General features: G+C 36.0%; 1 protein-coding gene across 10 annotated transcripts in view; it reads right to left on the minus strand.

Annotated features, from left to right (window-relative positions):
- Positions 1 to 21,032, minus strand: part of LOC127867379 (glutamine--fructose-6-phosphate aminotransferase [isomerizing] 1-like) — a 79,978-nt gene that overhangs the window by 4,450 nt on the left and 54,496 nt on the right. For 5 of the 10 annotated variants that reach the window (XM_052408488.1, XM_052408478.1, XM_052408485.1 and 2 more), the window contains 4 exons: positions 13,858 to 13,986; positions 13,035 to 13,073; positions 8,139 to 8,300; positions 2,937 to 3,024 (listed from right to left, as the gene is read on the minus strand). In XM_052408488.1, the coding sequence (XP_052264448.1) occupies positions 2,980 to 3,024; positions 8,139 to 8,300; positions 13,035 to 13,073; positions 13,858 to 13,986 (375 nt within the window). In that variant the 3' untranslated portion in view covers positions 2,937 to 2,979. Of the gene's footprint in view, positions 1 to 2,936; positions 3,025 to 6,195; positions 6,358 to 8,138; positions 8,301 to 13,034; positions 13,074 to 13,857; positions 13,987 to 21,032 lie in introns of all 10 variants that reach the window. The other 5 variants (XM_052408482.1, XM_052408479.1, XM_052408480.1 and 2 more) reach the window with 5 other exon arrangements.

A 21,032-nucleotide genomic window follows, 5' to 3' on the forward strand; every position in this document is an offset into this window, starting at 1 on the left:
CATCTACTGTCCAAGGCCAATGCCCATGTGAAGTATCAAACCAATTGGTCAATTCATTGATGAGTTATTGATCTGAAACAATTTTCACACTTATTGTGACCTTTGACCTAGGGACCCCAATTTCGATAGGGGTTATCTACTGTCCAAGGCCAATGAACATTAGAAGTATCAAGCAAATCAGTGAATTAGTTGACGAGTTATTGATCGGAAACAATTTTACACTTAGTGTGTAACTGTGACTTTGACCTTTGACCTAGTGACCCCAATTTCAATAGGGGTAATCTACTGTCCAAGGCAAATGCAAATATGAAGTATCAAGCCAATCGGTCAATTCCTTGATGAGTTATTGATCGGAAACGATTTTCACACTAAGTGTGATAGTGACCTTAACCTTTGACCTAGTGACCCCAATTTCAATACTGTTCAAGGCCAATGCACATGTGAAGTATCAAGTCAATCGGTCAATTTGTTGACGAGATATTGATTGGAAACGATTTTCTCACTAAGTGTGATAGTGACCTTTGACCTAGTGACCCCAATATCAATAGACGTTACCTACTGTCCATGGCCAATGTGAAGTATCAAGCCAATTAATATTGATTGACGAGTTATTGATCGGAAATGATTTTCACACTTAGTGTGATAGTGACCTTGACCTAGTGACCCCAATATCAATAGGGGTCATCTACTGTCCAAGGCCAATGCACATGTGAAGTATCAAGCCAATCGGTCAATTCGTTGACGAGTTATTGATCAAAAACGAACTGGTCTACCGACAAACATCCAGCAAAACAATACACCCCATAGAAATTAAAGCAACATAGCAAAGAAACTACAGCAAAATCCTTCTTAACTTAAACAAGTGGGCCAAAGGCCCTTAAGGGTTCACCTTAGACCAAAGTAACTTAGGTAAATAATGACATTGCATGAAACTCACTGCATTACATACAGAGTAATGAAATAACAACAGAAACACATACAGAATATTGGAATGGGATGAAAAAGTTTCTGATGATAAACCCTACATTTATAGAATAACGAGTAAGCATGCAATGCAAACCAAGCTTTTGTTTAATGTTGCTCTTCCCATCAATATTTCACACATATGTAAAATAAAAAATAATATTTCATAAAATATGGTAAAAGTGCCTTTTGTGCAATAAGGGAAGAGTTGTTTTTTTATAACTAAGGTATGCATGTTTTTTTTGTATTAATAAGCTAGCAATGATTTGTGCATAAAAACGTTAACATTTTATTTTTTAATAAATAAAGGTGCTTTTTATATATAAGGCAAACATATTTTGTATAACTAAGGTAAAGATTTAATCTTCACTTAGCATGCCTTGTTTTTGTGTTGCTTTTTCAAATCACAGTTAGTAAAGTGCTTATTTCATGTTTAGCTTTTAATGAAAAGCAATTGCTAGATTATGGTAAGTTAATTTCAAACAAGGGCTGTTTGTAAAACTTGCATGCCCCCCATATGGGCTGTCCGTTGTACTGGCAGCCATTGTGTGAATACGACTTTTGTCACTGTGACCTTGACCTTTGACCTAGTGACCTGAAAATCAATAAGGGTCATCTACAAGTCACGATCAATGTACCTATGAAGTGTCATGATCCTAGGCAAAAGCGTTCTTGAGTTATCATCCAAAAAGCATTTTACTATTTCGGGTCACCGTGACCTTGACCTTTGACCTTGTGACCTCAAAATCAATATGGTCATCTGCGAGTCTTGATCAATCTACCTATGAAGTTTCATGATCCTAGGCATATGCGTTCTTGAATTATCATCCGAAAATCATTTTACTATTTCGGGTACCATGACCTTGACCTTTGACCTAGTGACCTCAAAATCAATAGGAGTCATCTGCGAGTCATGATCAATCTACCCATGAAGTTTCATGATCCTAGGCGTATGCGTTCTTGAGTTATCATCCGGAAACCATTTTACTATTTCGGGTCACCGTGACCTTGACCTTTGACCTAGTGACCTCAAAATCAATAGAGGTCATCTGCGAGTCATGATCAATCTACCCATGAAGTTTCATGATCCTAGGCGTATGCGTTCTTGAGTTATCATCCGGAAACCATTTTACTATTTCGGGTCACCGTGACCTTGACCTTTGACCTAGTGACCTCAAAATCAATAGGGGTCATCTGCAAGTCATGATCAATGTACCTATGAAGTTTCATGATCCTAGGCCCAAGCGTTCTTGAGTTATCGTCTGACAACCACCTGGTGGACGGACGGACTTACCGACTGACCGACCGACATGAGCAAAGCAATATACCCCCTCTTCTTCGAAGGGGGGCATAATAACAGTGAAATAAATTGTGTTCCGTCAGTAACAAAATTATTATGTTATGAAGCAAAAACAATGTAAGACAAATGAGCCACACTGTGGGAAAATGAGGCTTAATGCATGTGCATAAAGTATCCTCCCATATTAGCCTGTGCAGTCCACAGAGGATAATCAGGGACATTCTGCTTAAATGATATTTTTCTTTTAAAGGAAGTCTCTTCTCAGCGAAAAATTTAGAAAGTTTAGAAAGAATATATCAACCCTGATTACCCTTTGTTGACTGCACAGGCTTATTTGAGACCACACTTTAGGCAGATGCATTTAGCCCCATTTTCCCAGAGCAACATAAAATAATGAAACCTAGCAAAGACTCGTGATCTGTCAAAGCAAGGCAAGCTAATATATTACAGATTCAGTTGGGCCCCACACTGCAAAACCTACTTCAAAGTAATTCCTTCAAATATAGGTTGAGTAAAAAAATTAATTTCTAATGAATTTAGCACAAGATAATCTAGTAAAAGAACAAACTGATAAATAAAATCCAATGGATGTAAAGAATTCAAAATATTTTCAACTTCTTTGAATTTATAAATCAGTTAGTGAAACAATGGAGGGGGAGGAGTAGTCACTCACACGGATTTATTCATCACCTTATACAGCAGTAGCCCCCAGATGTTTAAGCCACGGTGACACTCTTTGCTAGGTTTCTTGGACAATCCACCTACAATGTGACACCAATAGCGTGAGTATTATGAATTATTATGATTAAGAAATAGCAGCAATAACAATTTAAATAATCAAATGCATCCAAAGCTTTCTGTCGATATCTTTGCACAAATGAAAGGAATGTTTAAATTGCATAAAATACTTTAAATAATTAAAATCAAAAAGATAAGATAAATTGATTATAAATTAACTTTAACTAGATATGTGTCACAGACATTAATGTGAAGGCCATAAAATGTGTACAGTGTTAACACAATTTTACTATAGCCATATTAAGAAATCTACCCTGCGGGCTGGCAGCCCATGATTGTAAACAAACCGATACCGTTTTTGAATTCTGCAGAGATATGATTGGACTAAAAATGTGACATCTAGAGTGTTTACAAGGTTTTATTAAGGCCATATATGGAAAACTGCTCAATTACCCCTAATGAGAATTTTTTTAAACGAACTGGAACCATTTTCGTAGTCAGTAAACAAATAAATCTCAAACATTTGTTATGGCCAAGTTTAATGACAATCAGACTGAAAGTGTGAGTTCTATAGTATTAACTAGGTTTCACTTTAGCGATATAAGGAAAAATGTTCCTCCCCCTGATTGCAATGTTTTTCAACGCACTAGACCTTTTTTGAACTCAGCTAAGAAACCCCTTATTTTCGGACCAAGTTTCATGATCATTTGACTAAAATGTGACTTTTATAGTGTTGACAAACTTTTTCTTCAATTTTTTACATTTGACCTAGTGACCCAGTTCTGAACACAGCCATGATAGAAATGGGACAAATGTACTGACCAAGTTTCATTTAGATTGGGAAATAGTAGTTTCTTCACAAAAGTATTAACAAGGTTAACGTTAACAACAGACAACTGACCACCCACAAAAGGAGATAAAACAAGAGCTGTGTTTGTCAGAAACACAATGCCCCCTTCTGCGCGGCTTTGAAGCCATATATTTGAACTTGACCTTGAAGGATGACCTTGACCTTTCACCACTCAAAATGTACAGCTCCATGAGATATACATGCATGTCAAATATGAAGTTGCTATCTTCAATATTGCAAAAGTTATGACCAATGTTTAAGTTTTCGGACGGATGGACAGACTGACTGACTGACTGACTGACAGACGGACTGACTGACGGACGGACTGACTGACTGACTGACTGACTGACTGACTGACGGACGGACGAACGGACAGACAGACAGACGGATGGACTGACAGAAAGTTCAAAATGTACATGCCACCCTGCCGGAAGCATAAAAAGCTTGCAATGAGCATTTTGTGCTAAGGTGAGCTCATTAACATGGAAACAAGAAAATGTGTTTGAAAAACACAGACGTCGTTGGGTGGTAGCCCATTTCTAAGACACGTTCAAAGTAAAAGTTTGGTGATGTGCGGTAGGAAAGAGTCATAAGCATCGACTGTTTACAGTATCAAAGAGTTGTAGCAGGCAGAACAATCAATATAAGCCTTCTTCATAAAGATGCGGGGGGGGGGGGATGAAAAATAAGTAAAATATAAAGGACAAGACACAGCAGTTTCGCATGTGTCATTATTTAGTAAACATTTAAAGAAAAACAGCAAGAAGAATTTAAATGCATGTCAGTTCATGACTTGTATAAAGTACTAGTTATAATTACTTATACTTAATTCTAAAAAAACAACTATGCAATATAGGGATTCAAGCTTTTTATTTACAACCCTCCAACCAACTCAGATAAACAAAATAAATAACTTGTTGTTGTGTGTATTGCTTATTTATCCCACAACCAATTCCATCACCTCTATTGGAAGGCATGAACAGGAAAGAGACAGGTATATACCAGGAACATGTGTATATAGAATATGTTATTAGTAAATCCAAAGCCAAAACATAACCAGAACTGTATAAATACTAATACATCATACAAATTGATTCATCATGAAATATAGAAATATGCATTTGAGTGGCATTCTGAGAAAACTGGGCTTAATGTATGTGCATAAAGTGTCTCCCAGAGTAGCCTGTGCAGTCCGCACAGGCTAATCAGGGACCACACTTTCCGCTTTTATGGTATTTTTGGTTTCAAGGAAGTCCCTCCGTACCGAAAATCAAGTTTAGGCGGAAAGTGTCGTCCCTGATTATCCTGTGCAGACTGCACAGACTAATCTGGGCTGACACTATACGCACATGCATTAAGCCCAGTTTTCTCAGAACGCGACTCATTTGTTAACAATGTCAGGTAAAAGTTGTAGAAATTATAATTGCTTGAAATGATATGCAGTCTACTGATTAAGAATCTTAAATGTTGTATCTTTTAATGTTTAAGTAATAATGTACTCAATTTACTCTTAATAATAAAGAGGACACAAATGTTACAATGATGAACATTGGTAATCACTTGAAGAATGGTGTTCTCTTTAACAAATCTGCACAAGTTTCAGTGTTAAATAAATCAGAAAAAAACAGAGGTAGAAAAAAAAGCATTCTTCAGTTATAGTAAATCTGGTGCAAAACAAACTGGTTACACAAAGTGAAATTAAGGAAAAAACAAATTATAATTAAGGACAACATTTACATGTGACCTGCTACAATGACTTTCTAATCATTTCACATAAAATATCTGCATAATTAATAAAAAGATATATTAAAGTATTTAATTATAACCAGTATATGATACACACTTCAAAAAATGTATCTATCATTGTATATACCAAGACCGTAGGTAAAAATTGTTTTGTAGATATTGTGCCAAAACTAATAACCTTTCACAAACCACCATTAACTTGACCTTGGCCTATTGACCTCAACATTAATAGGCATCTTTCCCCCTACCCTAAACTGTCAATGACTAGTGGTCAAATGAATATCTAGGTGTTATGCAAAAGCTTATTGAATATCTTTAGTCCTGGGATTTGACCTTTGTAATGGTGACCTTAAAATTGATAGGCATCTACTTTTCATCAAAACTTTAAAACAATTAAATCAATTTGGCATCATTTGAAGTCAAAGTGTTGTTTAGATATCATGCAAAAAAGGGGTCTTCATTTAATGTTAAAAGAGCGTGTGACCTCAATTATATCTGGGCAATATACACAAAAAACAATGCTATCTGTAATAATTATATAGCACAAAATAGTCCATGCATTGTGACAGGTCACATGACTGAACAACTGGGGCCTTACGTCGTATCCCTTGCGCACGGCAATATGGAAGGACAAGAGTTGCATAGGGATCACTGTGAGGACCCCTTGCAGGCAGTCCACCGTGCTAGGGACCTCGACAGTCTTACACGCGTACTTCCTTGTTTCCTCATCTCCCTTGTTACATATAATATAGGGGTCGCCCTAGAAACAAGATCAGTGACACGGTCTAGAAAACCAGCTAGATGTACCTGACACAGTCTAGAAAACCAGCCAGATTGACCAGAAATCAAGCCTGATTTACCGGAACCCCAGACAGATTTACTTCAAAACCTGCAAGATTTACTAGATACCAGCCAGATTTACCTGCTTGACCTGCATTCACATTACTGCTACCTGTATGTGACCAGTCCATGCTTTTCTTTATCCAGATGCATAAAAATGTGTTAGTGCAAAGAATATTTGTTCCGAATAAAGGCAACTCTGCTTTATTACAATTATCATGTGAAACTCAACGTAAGCCCACATAACAATTTGGGAAATGAAGTTTGAGTAGGAATATAATTAGATTTTATCAAATTCATATTTTTTTTAAATACAAGGGTATAGGAGATATGGAGCGAAGACAAGTGGTAATTGACAGACTGACAGGTGGATTGACAAAGATCATTCCCAAAATCATCCCAACCACTTTGGAGCCGGGCATCAAAAATTTTAATATTGTTACATAAACTTTTGTTTAGGAAACATATATATAATAAAACAAGAGTGCCTGTATTCGTAACAAAGCAAGGATTGCTAGATTGTCAATGCTGCAACCAACATTAATGAAGGAGGATCTGACAAGACAGACACGTATGGAAGAATGACAGGTGATGGGTAACACTGGATGCACTTTTCATCAAGAACAGGAAGTAATATGATAGGCTACTTACAAACATGAATTAAGCCCGACATTCACAGAGCGTGGCTTATTTATAAAAATAAGTGTTTGCTGGTACATTTGGTATAGTTTGTGTATTCTATAATTGCTTAAGCATACTTTGCAAGTTTAAGCATATGTTGCTAGACGATAATACACAAGCAGATGTTGCTAATAATAATGATTGTATTCGAGTTACAATAAAATTGTCTCAAGTTAAGAGACTCAAAAAGATTTAATTGTACGAAATTAACAATTTGTTTGGTTTCTCTTGTTGTTGTTGTTATAAAATTTGTCACTACATAAACTCAGTAAATTTAAAGAGTTCTGTTCAATAAGATGTGTCCTATATCAGAACTGAGATTTGGAATATAAAACCTTTAAATTAAATAAATTACAGTAATTAATGTTTATAAAAAACAAAATTCTGTTCTAGTAACACTAGCTGTAGACTCAATCTAAAACTTGGGTCCATAGAGCTAATACCAGGTGCTACAGAAAACTGTAAGCCAACACCGCATGTCTAGGTTATTAATTAGCACTACAAACTACATATTATCCTCATTCTGGGAAAACTGGTCTTAACGCACATGCAAAGTGTCTTCATAGATTAGCCTGTGCAGTCTGTACAGGCTAATTCAGGACAATACTTTACACTTAAATAGTGTTTTAATTTTAAGAGTGTCTCTTGTTAGCAAAAATCCAGATTCGGCGTAAACTGTCAACCCAGATTAGCCTGCCTGGACTTCAAAGGCTAACCTGGTACGACACTTAACCCTTTGCATGCTGGGAAATTTGTCGTCTGCTATAAGTTGTCAGCTGAATTTCTAAAATTAGCATTTTCTTAAAAAAATTTCAAAGAATACTATCAGAATAGCAAACAGTTTGGATCCTGATGAGACGCCACGTTTTGTGGCGTCTCATCTGGATCCAAACTGTTTGCAAAGTCCTTCAAAATTTGGTTCCAGCACTGAAAGGGTTAACAAAGGCGGTTTTTCCCAGAGTGAGGCTCTATGAATGCCTCTCAAATACTGGCCGACTAGCAGATACTACTGCCTCTTACATCACACTTTTTCAATGTCGCGATGTGCAACGATAGCAGTTGCATGGGTATCACAGTAAGAATGCCTTGTAGGCAATCGATTGTATGCGGCACAGTGACATGTCTGTTTGCATGAGCAATCGTGTCTGTGTCGTCGACATTACAGATTATCACAGGTTCACCCTAGAACAAAGCAAACAACCATGCATGTACACAGGGCGCACAACATATACTAAACTACCAATATTATTGTATACGGATGCTTATTGTGTTAGTGACACATCTATATAAGCCACTGGCAGGATTGATCCTCACTGTGGGCGCATTCTTCAGATCTTTCCCCATAGACACCAAGTACTGGTAATACCCAGGAAACAGACTCAAAAGCATTTCAATTAGCATTAGATTTCAATCTATTGAAGAGCTACAATAAATAGGCTTAAACTATATAAGCATTTAATGAGAGGTCAAATCAAACGACAAATTTTAAAGATTTGGAGTTCTGTAAACCAACTATGAGCTCAAACTAAATGCTATAACAAAAGAATTTTAAGTATTTATGACCAATGAACTTCATTAAGTCACAGTCTGAAAACTGGTTGTTATGCATGTGAATACAGTGTTGTCCGAGACAATTTGGGACAACACTTTCCACCTACACTGCATTTCTGCTTCTCTCTTAAACATTTAGTCCATAAAAGCTTTAAGTGTTCTCCCAGATTAACCTTTTGAAAAACAGGCTAATCTGGGAGGACATTTTACGTACATGCATTACGCCCAGTTTGTCCAGAATGCAGCTCCTTAACCCTTTGCATGCTGGGAAATTTGTCGTCTGCTAAAATGTTGTCTGCTAAATTTCTAAAATTAGCATTTTCTTCGATTTTTTTTCAAAGAATACTATCAGAATAGCAAACAGTTTGGATCCTGATGAGACGCCACGTTTTGTGGCGTCTCATCTGGATCCAAACTGTACGCAAAGGCCTTCAAATTCCGGTTCCAGCGCTCAAAGGGTTAAATGGGCCATGCATTGAATGGCAAAGTTGCATCATCTAAAGGCACTAAATAGGCCATAAGATTAAGTCAATTGCATCATGCTGTGGCACTGTTATTCACAATAACTATCATAAAATCGCACAATAGTACAAATCAATGCCATGCAGTGACAAATAATAAGAGCGAGACATGAAATCAACTGTTCCAATACCTATAGATGCTTATTGTATGTTTTGTCCCATGTTGAATATCACATTGGAATCATAATATTATTTTTGGAAAAATGCTTTTACAATTAAGCTTCTTGTTAAGTTCTTCATTTTAAAAGATTAAGTTGAACATTAAATGCAGAGCTCCAGATAAGGGTCGTATTTTCGTAATTACGAATTATTTTCAAGTCCGTTACGTATTTATTTTAAATCTTGTCGTACCATTAAGAATTACAAAATCAAGTTACGAATATTATTTTTACATCGGTTCGTATCGATTTTTATTGAGTTCTTTTCGCGTATTAAAGATCTTTGCAGTGCTTATATAGAATGGTTATCGGGTTTGTTTAACAAAGCGCATTTTTTCCAATAAAAGCGGCGTATACAGTCTATCTGTCAAAAAACAATGGCGGCGCCCAGAGAGCGTCCTAAAAAACTGCAAAGCGTCCAAAAACACGCTTTTAACATGTTGTACGCAAAGTGAGCCGAAGTTAAATGTTTAGAAAGACATTATAGAAAAGATCTTATACAATGTTGTATGTTCAGTTGCCGACACAGTCAAAAAAGCTAAACAAAAAGGTGACACGACGGGTCCAAACTTAAACACAAAAAAAACATTGAACGAGTGGAAGGGACAAGTCCCGTGGCTAATCATTGAAAAGATTGAAGGGGAGACCCGTTTTAATTGTGAAATATGTAAAAAAAATCATACAAGGCATGCAATCTAAGCACAGTTTCGGCATATGAAGGTATTTGAAAAATAAAATTGTATAATACTGAAACGACACTGTTGAACTCGTATAAATAAATTTGCAAGTATGTTTATCTTGATTTTTTTTGCATGAAAATAACCATTATTATTTATTTTTAGGTCATTTAGAAAAAATAAGAATTATTTTCCAAAACTTAGTAGTAACGTTAAGAATAAAATTTCAGAGTTAAGAATTCTTTTTGAAAATCTGGTAGTAATTTAAGAATTTCACAAAACCTTATCTGGAGCTCTGTAAATGGCAAAGAAATCAGATCCAATTAACAAAGGATCTATAGGTAATATTTTAGAAAAAAAATGCTGATTAACAGGTAGGATAGAGGAGAAAAATAGATTTTTTTTTTTTTTTTTTTTTAATGCAATAAAAAAGAATTCCAAGATGGCCGGAATGCCCACACCTTGGTTTAACCCTTTACCCCTTATAAATGCATTTTGACGCGTTGAAGTCATTTAGAAAATCAAATTTAATTTAAGCCCTTTCTTAATATATTAAAGTTTCAAGGGCTTCATTTCCAATCCTTAGATACTGATGAGCAGCAAACAGCATAAAACCTGAACAGACTGCAAGTTACTCGCAGGCTGTTCTGGTTTTATGCTGTTTGCACATAGCTATTTTCACTTTGTTTCTGAGTGGGAAAGGGTTAAATTAAGGTAGATGAATTGTCAAGGAAAGACTTGACCATATTATCTAGACTTTCACAAAGTTGACCCACATCCAAAGAACATATTGATATTGTAAAGACAAACATTTGGACCATGTTTATCAAGATTGAGTCATATGTGATATAGTTTTTATGGATCTGATCTAGTGACTTAGTATCTTGATGAACATGACCAACAGTTGAACTAGGCCTTAATTTAACTTTCTAAGGGACAACAAATGCGTAAATCTATCTAAGTGGTAAAGGGTTAATTCATAAGAAGCACTTCATGCTCAAGTGAGCTAAAAATAAGAATAACATTTTTTTCAGTGTTTTTACTCTATATTAAGTTGGAACTGGTAAACAGTACCATTCCAAATACGATTTTTGACCATTGTCCCAATGTGTGATTAAAATCGATTAAATATTCAAAATAACGCAATAAACAGTGACATTTTTTTTTTTCGGTATTAGTGCTATTCCGAAAGGTTTGAGGAAAAACACTGAATTAATATTAATATTTAAGTATCATAAAATAATTTTATTAATTTCATTCATGCAAATAGACTCAATGAGTAAAGTGTAAAATGTGCAACATTCAGAAAATTGTTAATTCTTCATTAATACTACACTTCAACACCGTTATTTCGAACACCGATAATCCGAAGTCACCGTTATTACGAAGTATTATTCGGGTCCCGATTTTGGTTCTTCTTTGTTTTATGTAAAATTTCATTGTTAATCCGAACTTCGTTAAACCGAAGAAATCGTTATTTCGAAGTGATTCAGTCGGTCCCAACACTATAATTCGCACCTTCTTATCAATCTTTAATCCGAAGTCAAAACTGCAAAATACTGAGCGTATTTTCACACCTTGTCGTGGCGCGTCAAAAGCCGATAATTACACCTTTGTCGTCTGTGCGAAAGCTGGTGTTCAGAGAGACATTGCGTATTAGTTAAAAAAAGTTAATTCATTTCCGAAAATGTATTCATGCGTTTGTATGTCTGATAATTTATGCTATTCGTTATATTTTATATGTTCTGTAATTATACAAAAATAAAAACAAGTAAAAGAATATTTTTATTCCTCCGTTTGTTACAAGTGAAAATCTATTGCTATATGACTAGTTTACGCTTTTAAGTAAGCGTGCAACCGAACCATGCGACTTCCACTTTTACAAAATCAAAGAAGTCTTCTGTCAAATGTTTATTTCGAATTATCGTTAATCCGAAGTTTTTTAACGGTCCCGACGACTTCGAAATAACGGTGTTGAAGTGTATATTCAGGACAGACACTTTAACCCGACACTGACCTTTTTGCTTCTAAAAATTACAAATCCTTTCAATAAATGTAACAGTTTCCATACTGGAATTTAGTGCAGGTGTTTAACGAAATGCACACTGAATAAAGGCCATATCATAAGGTTGTGAAGCACAACTGAATATCAGTTTTAACAATGCGAGTATATAATTTTACAACTATCAGGTTAACGTATCTATACTATATTACAATATGAATCAACATATTACAATATGAATAACCAATTAACTATTCCTATGCAATCAAACATAAACATATTCTTATTTGCAAAATCACATGACAATATGGCAATATAAACATATATCACAGGAACTGTATATAAAAGTATGTATATGAAGTTTATCATATTCAAAATTGTTGAATGATTTTGTATAATTGACATACAGATATGATGAAAATGATTTTAATAATGCATTCTAAATGTCTTAATATTACATATCATAATATTTATTAAGTCTAAACACTTATACATTACAAATAAAATAATAACACTGTATTATGTGAATTGGGAATAAGACATCAATTTGGGAATAAAATGTGTTTTATCAAAAGTGCATAATATGCAGTTTTATATGTTGCATTTTTCTAGTTTTACAAATTATAATTAAAACATATACTTGCATATATATGAGCATCATTTAAATTGATTTTACTACAAAAATGTTTTTTTTTAATAATACAAAAAAAATCATCATGAAATGAAACTGTGTCCATGCGGCGCATGGACACGGTTTAAAAAATACACTTTAAATGATACAAATTCAATCACTTTTAATAAAAAAGTCATGGAAAATATCTTATTAAGCTTAAATTATAGATAATATATTACAAAAATATGTGTAGATCATGAAATGAATAGTTTTGTTTGAGAAAATCACCAAAATGATGTCCATTCCCAGTTTGATGTCATATTCCCAATTCACATAATACAGTGTTTTAAATTTAATTATAAAATACTTTTTTATAAAGAAAAGGAAAGCTTACATGTCTGGCTTTCACTTGTTGGAGAGCATTCATGCATTTCTGTAAAAGAGGCAGTGAAACACAGTTTCAACACAAACTATTTTGGAAGTTCTTTAACAAAACAAAACAATACAATATAAACACTATATGAATGGTTTATTTAAGAATCTGAACAATTCCGTCTTCCACCAACATTACTAAATTATTATTATTATTGCATTGTCTTTCATTTCTGTACAAGCTAGAATCTTTAAATATACAAACAATATTGATTTATTTCCGAATAATAAAAAAATATTACAAAATATATATGAGCCATGCTCTGCGAAAATGGGGCTTAATGCATGTGCTTAAAGTGTCCGCCCAGATTAGCCTGTGCAGTTTTGCACAGGCTAATCAGGGACGACACTTTGCGCCTATACTGGATATTCTTTTGAACATTACAGTTCAATCTAGGAATTCACCCAATTTTCCCATCAAACTGTTTCTAAGACTAGCCTGATAAATGGTTGTTAAAAATGGTATTATTGCAAAAAAACATTTTTTTTCATTTCTGAAAGTGTGAAAATATAGCATAATTTTCAGATTTTGTGGAATTTCCCACACCAAATTGGATATATAATTGCCAAATGCTGTTCCGGTAACTGGTTAGGCTTATATCAATTAAGCTTGCAGTGGCATAGTGGATAGGATGCCAGCCTAGCAACTCAAGAGCATTTAAATAACCCATAGGCTTTTGATGCAATGGAGCTAAAATAAAAAGGTTTAAATTTGATTAATATTGGTTAAACACCACTAAAAAGAAGGATCAAGGCACACTATAAAGAGAGAGTGTGGCACCTACCGAGTACACGCCATCCCTCGTGACAATGAACAGAACTGGCATGGCCTTGTCCACCAGAGCCAGTGGACCGTGCTTCAACTCCCCGGCCAGGATTCCCTCAGAGTGCATGTAGGTCAACTCCTTGATTTTCTACAAAGAACATACCATTTGTAACTTAAACCTTTGATTTTCTTCAAAGAAAATACTATTTGTTACTTAACCCTTTAATTTTCTATAAAGTATATACCATTTGTTATTTAACCCTTTGATTTTCTATAAAGTATATATCATTTTGTTATTTAACCCTTTGATTTTCTACAAAGATACCATTTGTTATTTAACCCTTTGATTGTCTACAAAGTAGATACCATTTGTTTTTTAAACCTTTTGATTTTCTACAAAATAGATCCCATTTGTTGCTTAACTCTTTCATTTTCTACTAAGTAAATACATGTACCATTTGTTGTTTAACCCTTTGATTTTCTACAAAGTAGATACCATTTGTTACTTAACTCTTTGATTTTCTACAAGGTAGATACCATTTGTTACTTAACTCTTTGATTTTCTACAAAGAAGACACCATTTGTTGCTTAAACCTTTGATTTTCTACAAAGTAGACACCATTTGTTGCTTAACTCTTTGATTTTCTACAAAGTAGTAACCATTTGTTGCTAAACACTTTGATTTTTTTAAAACAGGAGGGCCAAGATGGCCCTAGTTCGCTCACCTGAGAGGAGTCGGTTTATTCAATCTCTACCAAATGTCAAACTTTACCTAGATATTGTCCGGACAAACATCCTGGTCAAGTTTCATCATTATTGAACCAAAACACTGGCATATGGAATCGTTTTTGTTTTTGTAAAATTTTACCTGGTTACCTATATTTTGAGTTGATCCCCCTTACCAAACATCAAAATTTGCTTACAAAAATAAATATTATGACCAAGATTCATAAAATCTGAAACAAAATTGTGACCTCTAGAGTGTTTACAAGGATTTTGTATAATATAATGAAAATTTAAACAATCTAAGGACAATAATTATGGCATTTATTAATTGATTTTGCTCATTATCAAACTTGACAGAGATCTTTCAGCAACTTTGATAAAGAATGCATGAGAAATGTGAATGCTAGAGTGTTTACGGACAGCGGACAAAGACAAATCCTAAAACCTCACAAAAAAGTGTGTTTCACCGATCTGAGCCATTTTCCAACTTGTCCGAGAAATCAATAAAACCAATGTTTTGACTAAGTCTCACGATGATTAGGCAAAAAATGTGACTTCTAAAGTATTCTGTCTGAAGGTTTCTCTCTAGTCACATAAGGAAAACTGCCCCACCCCCTGGCGGCCATGTTTTTTTACCGATCGGGACCATTTGCAAACTCATCTGAGATATATATAAAACCAATCCTTTCACCAAGTTTCATGATGATTGGGCAAATAATGTGACTTCTAAGAGTGTTCACAAGCTTTTTTTACTATAAAAATATAAGAAAACTGCCCCCCCCCCTTGACAGCCATGTTATTCAACTGACCGGAACCATTTTCGAACTAAACTCTTGTATCAATGAAACAAATGTTCTGACCAAATTTCATGAAAATTGGGCCAAAAATGTGAATTCTAGAGTTTTCACATGTTTTCACTATATACATATACAGAAAAATGCCCCGCCCACTGGCGGCCATGTTTTTTCACCGATCTGGACCATTTTCAAAATCGTCCGAGATTTCAATAAAAGCAATATTTTCACCAACATTCATGATGATTGGGCAAAAATTGTGACTTCTAGAGTGTTTACAAGGTTTCTCTATAACCAAATAAGAAAAACTGCCCCTCCCACTGGCGGCCATGTTTTTCATCAGACCAAAACCACTTATGAACTCAACCAACATATCATTAAGGCAAACATTTTGACCAAATTTCATGAAAATTGGGCCAAAAATGTGACTTCTAGAATTTTCACGTTTTCACTACATACATATAATGAAAAATGCCCCGCCCACTGGCAGCCATGTTTTTTCACCGATCTGGACCATTTTCGAACTCGTCCGAGATATAAATAAAACCAATGTTTTGACCAACTTTCATGATGATTGGGCAAAAATTGTGACTTCTAGAGTGTTTACAAGGTTTCTCTATAGCCAAATAAGGAAAACTGCCCTGCCCACTGGCGGCCATGTTTTTCAACGGACCGGTACCACTTTTGAACTCAACTAACATATCATTAAGGCAAACATTTTTACACAGTTACATGAAGATTGGGTGTGAAATGTGACTTCTACAGTGTTTACAAGGTTTTTTTTTTTTTACCTAGTGACCTTGTTTTTAACCCAGCATGACCTAGTTTCGAACTCGATTGAGATATCATTGGGACAAATCTTCTGACCAAGTTTCATGAAGAGCGGACAATAAATGTGGCCCCTAGAGTGTTTACGAACAAATGTGGACGGACAAACGGACGGACGACGGACAAAGACCGGTCACAAAAGCTCACCTGAGCAATCAAGCTAAAAAGATACCATTTGTTTCTTAACCCTTTGATTTTCTACAAAGTAGACACAATTTGTTGCTTAACTTTTTGATTTTCTACAAAGTAGACACCATTTGTTGCTTAACCCTTTGATTTTCTATAAAGTAGATACCATTTGTTACTTAACCCTTTGATTTCGTACAAAGTAGATCTTATCTATTACTTAACCCTTTCATTTAAACCCCCCAGATATTTTTCATTAATTTGATTTCATACAAACCAGATGTTATCTATTACTTAACCGTGTCCTGCTTCAGCATTTTGACCAGTGTGTAGTCTTTAGAAAATGTAGATAAAAGAGTCAAGTTTGAAAGGCATCATTTCTAAACTGACCCTAAGAAACTGATTAAAAGTAAACAGCATACAACCAGTCAACAGACAGCATACAACCAGTCAACAGACAGCATACAACCAGTCAACAGACAGCATACAACCAGTCAACAGACAGCATACAACCTGTCAACAGACAGCATACAACCAGTCAACAGACAGCATACAACCTGTCAACAGACAGCATACAACCAGTCAACAGACAGCATACAACCAGTCAACAGACAGCATACAACCAGTCAACAGACAGCATACAACCAGTCAACAGACAGCATACAACCAGTCAACAGACAGCATACAACCAGTCAACAGACAGCATACAACCTGTCAACAGACAGCATACAACCTGTCAACAGACAGCATACAACCAGTCAACAGACAGCATACAACCAGTCAACAGACAGCATACAACCAGTCAACAGACAGCATACAACCAGTCAACAGACAGCATACAACCTGTCAACAGACAGCATACAACCAGTCAACAGACAGCATACAACCAGTCAACAGACAGCATACAACCAGTCAACAGACAGCATACAACCAGTCAACAGACAGCATACAACATGTCAACAGACAGCATACAACCAGTCAACAGACAGCATACAACCAGTCAACAGACAGCATAAAACCTGTCAACAGACAGCATACAACCAGTCAACAGACAGCATACAACCAGTCAACAGACAGCATACAACCAGTCAACAGACAGCATACAACCAGTCAACAGACAGCATACAACCTGTCAACAGACAGCATACAACCTGTCAACAGACAGCATACAACCTGTCAACAGACGGCATACAACCTGTCGACAGACAGCATACAACCTGTCAACAGACGGCATAAAACCTGTCGACAGACAGCATACAACCAGTAAACAGACAGCATACAACCTGTCGACAGACAGCATACAACCTGTCAACAGACAGCATACAACCAGTCAACAGACAGCATACAACCAGTCAACAGACAGCATACAACCTGTCAACAGACAGCATACAACCTGTCAACAGACAGCATACAACCTGTCAACAGACAGCATACAACCTGTCAACAGACAGCATACAACCTGTCAACAGACAGCATACAACCTGTCAACAGACAGCATACAACCAGTCAACAGACAGCATACAACCTGTCAACAGACAGTATACAACCAGTCAACAGACAGCATACAACCTGTCAACAGACAGCATACAACCTGTCAACAGACAGCATACAACCTGTCAACAGACAGCATACAACCAGTCAACAGACAGCATACAACCTGTCAACAGACAGCATACAACCTGTCAACAGACAGCATACAACCAGTCAACAGACAGCATACAACCTGTCAACAGACAGCATACAACCTGTCAACAGACAGCATACAACCTGTCAACAGACAGCATACAACCTGTCAACAGACAGCATACAACCTGTCAACAGACAGCATACAACCTGTCAACAGACAGCATACAACCTGTCAACAGACAGCATACAACCTGTCAACAGACAGCATACAACCAGTCAACAGACAGCATACAACCTGTCAACAGACAGCATACAACCTGTCAACAGACAGCATACAACCAGTCAACAGACAGCATACAACCAGTCAACAGACAGCATACAACCAGTCAACAGACAGCATACAACCAGTCAACAGACAGCATACAACCTGTCAACAGACAGCATACAACCTGTCAACAGACAGCATACAACCTGTCAACAGACAGCATACAACCTGTCAACAGACATCATACACCAGTCAACAGACAGCATACAACCAGTCAACAGACAGCATACAACCTGTCAACAGACAGCATACAACCTGTCAACAGACAGCATACAACCTGTCAACAGACAGCATACAACCTGTCAACAGACAGCATACAATCTGTCAACAGACAGCATACAACCTGTCAACAGACAGCATACAACCTGTCAACAGACAGCATACAACCTGTCAACAGACAGCATACAACCTGTCAACAGACAGCATACAACCTGTCAACAGACAGCATACAACCTGTCAACAGACAGCATACAACCTGTCAACAGACAGCATACAACCTGTCAACAGACAGCATACAACCAGTCAACAGACAGCATACAACCTGTCAACAGACAGCATACAACCTGTCAACAGACAGCATACAACCAGTCAACAGACAGCATACAACCAGTCAACAGACAGCATACAACCTGTCAACAGACAGCATACAACCTGTCAACAGACAGCATACAACCTGTCAACAGACAGCATACAACCAGTCAACAGACAGCATACAACCTGTCAACAGACAGCATACACCCAGTCAACAGACAGCATACAACCAGTCAACAGACAGCATACAACCTGTCAACAGACAGCATACAACCTGTCAACAGACAGCATACAACCTGTCAACAGACAGCATACAACCTGTCAACAGACAGCATACAACCTGTCAACAGACAGCATACAACCTGTCAACAGACAGCATACAACCAGTCAACAGACAGCATACAACCTGTCAACAGACAGCATACAACCTGTCAACAGACAGCATACAACCTGTCAACAGACAGCATACAACCAGTCAACAGACAGCATACAACCTGTCAACAGACAGCATACAACCTGTCAACAGACAGCATACAACCTGTCAACAGACGGCATAAAACCTGTCAACAGACAGCTAGTAACTCTCAGTCTGTTCTGGATTTATGCTGGCTGCACATAGTCAATTTTTTACTTCTGAACAGGAAAATATATGGGACATGGTTCAAACAGAAATCTCAAACCTACATTCAAGCACTTTTCGAGGACTTTTCAAGGCCAAATTTTCATTTTCAAGGCCGAGAACCGTTCGTTAGTTTCCTTTAAAAAATGCATTTTCAAGCAAGTTAAACACAGTAAACATCATGTTTTGGCTCAAACAAATTAAACTTATTCCACAATAACGCATACATGCTATTTCTAGTTATTGCATACATGTTTTCCATCCTTAACTCAATGAGTCTCACATACAGTTTGTCAACCAGTTCCGGATTATCAGCAGTTCCAATTAATTTGAATTTAATTTTCCATAATGCCCCAATAAAAACAAAATGATAAGTTTCTAAGGTATACATTAGGTAAAGGAATAAATTAACAAAGTTTTAGCAAGAAATCTTTTGTAAATAGCTTACAGGGTGATAAAATGCAGCAAAAGTTAACCAGAACTGATTGAATGAGTGATGTTTTGAAATGTGCATATGAATATAGAAGGCTTTATTATTTTCAAATAAACTTTTTGCTGATTGAAAACAAATGCTATGACAATGTTTTGAAATACTAATTCTGTAAGTTGAATGATTTTTAATAATTTTCCGAAGGGTGAACTTTAATTGGCTATTTTTGATAAAAAAACTGCATATGCCGTCTGTCCTAACCTGTCATCATACAAATTAAATGTTACCCTTTATTTTTTCATCTTCTCACATTGACACTAAATCCCGAAAGAAATTATTGTGGTCAAAAGAATAAACGTATTTGCCGGATGATTCTAAACTGGTTGAATTACTGTATGTATTTACTTTTTAAAGTATTACAAGCAAACACATTGCTTCTCAATTTCATGTTTTCTTTGTGGGTTTCCTCTTTCTCGTGGCTCTTCTAAGCGCTTTCCCCCATCCCCCGACACCAATGGTCTTCATACAGACCCGACAATGTGCTTTTGGAATGTCCTTTGTTTTCTGTACCCAGTAATATTAAGTTAACCACCCTGGTTTGAAACGACACTTCCTCATCGCTGCGTTTTCACTCGCGAAAATTGATCACAATGGAGAACCTCTGACGTAGTACACATAATATGGGCCCATAATATGTGACGGGAACACATAACGATTCGTACTCAATAGTGTACGAAACTTATATTTCGTACTCAACTTTTTGCGCGAAGGAATTTATGATAAATTTTCGTAATATTTCCCTTAAGAACAATTTAAGTTTATAATTAAAGCGATGATAAAAGTAATTTTGAGCAGAAATAAACATTTTCAAGGCTTTTTACATGAAATAAGCACTTTTCAAGCACTTTTTCAAGGCCAACCTTTGTTCAAGGGCTTTTCAAGCCTAGGACTCGTTTTCAAGCACTTTTCAAGCCCTGTGCGAACCCTGATGGGATATATAAGGATAAGTGGGCAGAAAAAAGCTGCATACCATATTGGTCATGGCCATTCAGTTGGATGATATATATATTAACAAAAATAAAAAGATTTTTAGAAACAATTTTTCTCAGTGTAGTCTGTCAGATTCATGTATACATATTAAATAAAATCACATTTGAATAAGTATGACCTATCTGAAATCTTATCTCCG

Source organism: Dreissena polymorpha, chromosome 2 (assembly GCF_020536995.1).
Source record: "Dreissena polymorpha isolate Duluth1 chromosome 2, UMN_Dpol_1.0, whole genome shotgun sequence".
NCBI lineage: Eukaryota > Metazoa > Mollusca > Bivalvia > Myida > Dreissenidae > Dreissena > Dreissena polymorpha.